Genomic DNA, 3,141 nt, shown 5'->3' with positions numbered 1-3,141 from the left:
AGTCTGCTGCCTTACAATTGTACATTGATTCAACTTTTTTATAGTGCAGGGAGACAAAATACACCTCTCAACACAAAGTGCAATGTAGCCTAGTTTAATTTCAACACAGGTGTATAGCGAGATAAAGTCAAGTTGAAATTGAAATGTGTTGATTGATCCATACACTTGTATTACAATGATGAGACTAGAGTAGAGGAGGCCTTGTTTATCAAATCAGATCAATGATCACTCACACCGCCAAAGTAGAAGAAGAGAGGATGAGAAGTGGAGTACAATAAAGTTGACCATTGCAATGTACATTAGTTGCCCTTGGCTGGGAAGCTGACCCTAGATCTGTGCCTACAGGCAAGTAGCAGGGAAGATATGAGGGGGAGGGGTTCTCAATTGAAGACACCTTAGTTAGTTAATGAGTGCAGGGCTGGGCTGGATAGATGGGGGTATAAAGACAAGCAGGGAGCTATGGCTGACTCTACTGTCACTGTCTTATAGTCACCATGTCTTTCTCAGGAAAATACCAGATGGAGTCACATGACAACTTTGAGTCCTTCATGGAGGCTGTTGGTAAGTCTTGCTGTTGGGTTTGTACATTTGATTAGATTTGGGGTGTTAATTTCAGAAGTCGTAGTCCTTTCAGTAATGATGTTCAATGGTGACTGCGAATGCAATGGTTACGTCTGAGTAGCAAACCCAGGTAGCACATTAGTTTCCTTGGATGTTCTGGGAACAGAATGTGTCTTGATTAATGTTTGTTTTTGTATGGCAAGTTCTTAGTGTTCTGAGAACATGACTATAACTATGAGAACCTACAGAACATTATGCTTAAGTACTGACATTCCCACAGGAGAATATTTAAAGTCAGCTGAACAACTTGAGAATATTCCCAATGTAAAATGACTAATGTTCCTAGAACTTTACCTTAAATTAAAATGTTTGCACTTTCAGGAAATATTCTGATCAAATAATGAAATGCCAAGAAAATAACATTTGGCAAATTCCTTTAATGAGAATGTTCCAAAGCCAAGCAACTGTCCTGTACCATTACCAGAATGTGGTATGCAACATAACCAAGCCCTAAAATGTATGGTCCTCGGAATGTTATGTGCTAGCTGGGAATGCATTCAGATCATTGTGTTGCCATATTATAGTGCATCAGCGCTTTACTTCAGTAGTAATAATTCAGTGTTCATGTCCCACTTCATTAACTTTTTGTAGTACTAAAAAGCACCGTCTATGACTCTCTCGCTGCCGCAAACATGTAGGTCTCCCTGATGAGCTTATCCAGGAGGGCAAAGACATCAAGAGCATCTCTGAGATTGAGGAGACTGGAGACCACTTCAAGGTGACTGTCACCACGGGGACAAAGATCCTCACCAACTCCTTCACCATTGGCCAGGAGACGGAGCTCGAGTCGCCGACCGGGGAGAAAGTCAATGTGGGTGGCGCATGTCACAACCCAACCATGAGTTTCATACATGTAGCCTGGGTTTATCCATCTCCCTACATATACAGCAAGTATCTAACTAAACTATAAGTTCAGCTGATGTGGGGTTAGTTCAGGTCCCAGTGATGTTGCGGGAGGACTGACTTTCATTGGCAGAATCTCCTCTGCTCTCCAGGGACTGGGCGCACAGTTACGTCTGAAAACCAACTCACACACCTGATGCACACTGTCACTTTTTTTTCTTCTCCATATATGGCCATCCAACTTGGGCCTGTTAAATTGGTCCTAGTTGACTGTAGTTGGTGACCACTGCATTCAGATCTAACCGTTGACCTCTCCTGTTTCAGTCTGTGGTGATGAGGGAAGGTAACAAGCTGACGGCCATCCTGAATGGGATCGAATATGTCACAGAACTTACAGACGCAAACACCCTCGTCAACGTGAGTCTGGAGCATATGGCCGGGGGTTTCACGAAGTGACACAATTTCAGGGTTAATTTATACCATTAACAAAATGGCTAGTCTATGACAGTGCCGTGAACGCAATTCAACTGTTTGCTGCCGCCAATGTTCTAATTACATGCTGACCCCACCGCTCGCGTCGCAAAATAAATGTACGTGTTATTCAATCATTGCACCCACACTGCTCGCGCGCCTCAGCAAGCATCTGCGTGTAATGATTACAGATGCTTTCTCTTTTCAGACCATGACTCTGTCTGGCATGTCATACAAGAGGACCAGCAAACGAATGTGAAGATCTACTGCACTCTTTGGATTAATAAAATGTGAAAGGCATTGAATGGTCTGGTCTCAGCATTTCATATCAATGAGTAGAACTTCAGGGGAAAATACAAGTTTGTAATGAGGCAAGGTTTGAGTTGGATGAATGTGGTATTCAATAGAATAGTGTAGTTCTGTGAACATTACACTCGGGCCCAAATGGATTTTCTACATGTTAATGTGACTGCTTTATAGCAAATGTGAACCCATCTAGTCTGTAATATGGGTCAGAATCCTACCACATTGGGTGCATCAGTTTAAAAGCAGATTCCTCAATTTCCAGTTATTTTTGAAAATCAAGTTTCAGGAAATGTTTTTGGACATTGCTTTCACTAGTTCCACCCCAGTGTAGCTGACAAGGGGCTAAAGGTGCACCATTTGAGGGTGACTGGTTTCCCAGCTACAGTGCGGTTGGAAAAGCTAAGGACCCTGGGACTAAACACCTCCCTCTGCAACTGGATCCTGCACTTCCTGACGGTCCGCCCCCAGGTGGTAAGGGTAGGCAACAAGTCTGCCACACTGATCCTTAACACTGGGGCCCCTCCTGTACTCCCTGTTCACCCACGACTGCGTGGTAAAACATGACTCCAACACCAAGTTTGAGGTGCACCACAACACCAGTGGTAGGCCTGGTCACTGACAATGATGAGACCTGCAGTGTGGTGCCAGGACAACCTCTCCCTCAATGTGAGCACAACAAAGGTGCTGATCGTTGACTACAGGAAAAGGCGTGCTCAAAAGTCCCCATTAACATCGACAGAACGAGTTTCAAGTTCCTTGGTGTCCACATTACCAACAAACTATCATGGTCCGGTCGTGTCTTTACTATCATTAACCAAAGACTTATTCTCATTCTGTCGGTATCGATAGTCTAAGAGTTTAACCACGTGGTATGGTTAAAAGACTCTACAACCTTTGTCC

General features: G+C 43.7%; 1 protein-coding gene across 1 annotated transcript; it reads left to right on the top strand.

Moving 5' to 3' along the window:
• The first annotated feature begins 430 nt into the window (after positions 1–430).
• Positions 431–2,235, top strand: LOC109882856 (fatty acid binding protein 1-B.1-like). Its single transcript, XM_020474945.2, has 4 exons — positions 431–561; positions 1,260–1,432; positions 1,789–1,881; positions 2,144–2,235. Exons 1-4 carry the CDS (start codon positions 495–497, stop codon positions 2,192–2,194), a joined length of 384 nt encoding a protein of 127 aa, XP_020330534.2. The 5' UTR covers positions 431–494; the 3' UTR covers positions 2,195–2,235.
• The last annotated feature ends 906 nt before the right edge of the window (positions 2,236–3,141 follow it).

Source organism: Oncorhynchus kisutch, linkage group LG7 (genome assembly GCF_002021735.2).
Source record: "Oncorhynchus kisutch isolate 150728-3 linkage group LG7, Okis_V2, whole genome shotgun sequence".
In the NCBI taxonomy this organism is placed as follows: domain Eukaryota; kingdom Metazoa; phylum Chordata; class Actinopteri; order Salmoniformes; family Salmonidae; genus Oncorhynchus; species Oncorhynchus kisutch.
This window is presented reverse-complemented; position numbering and strand designations above follow the sequence as displayed.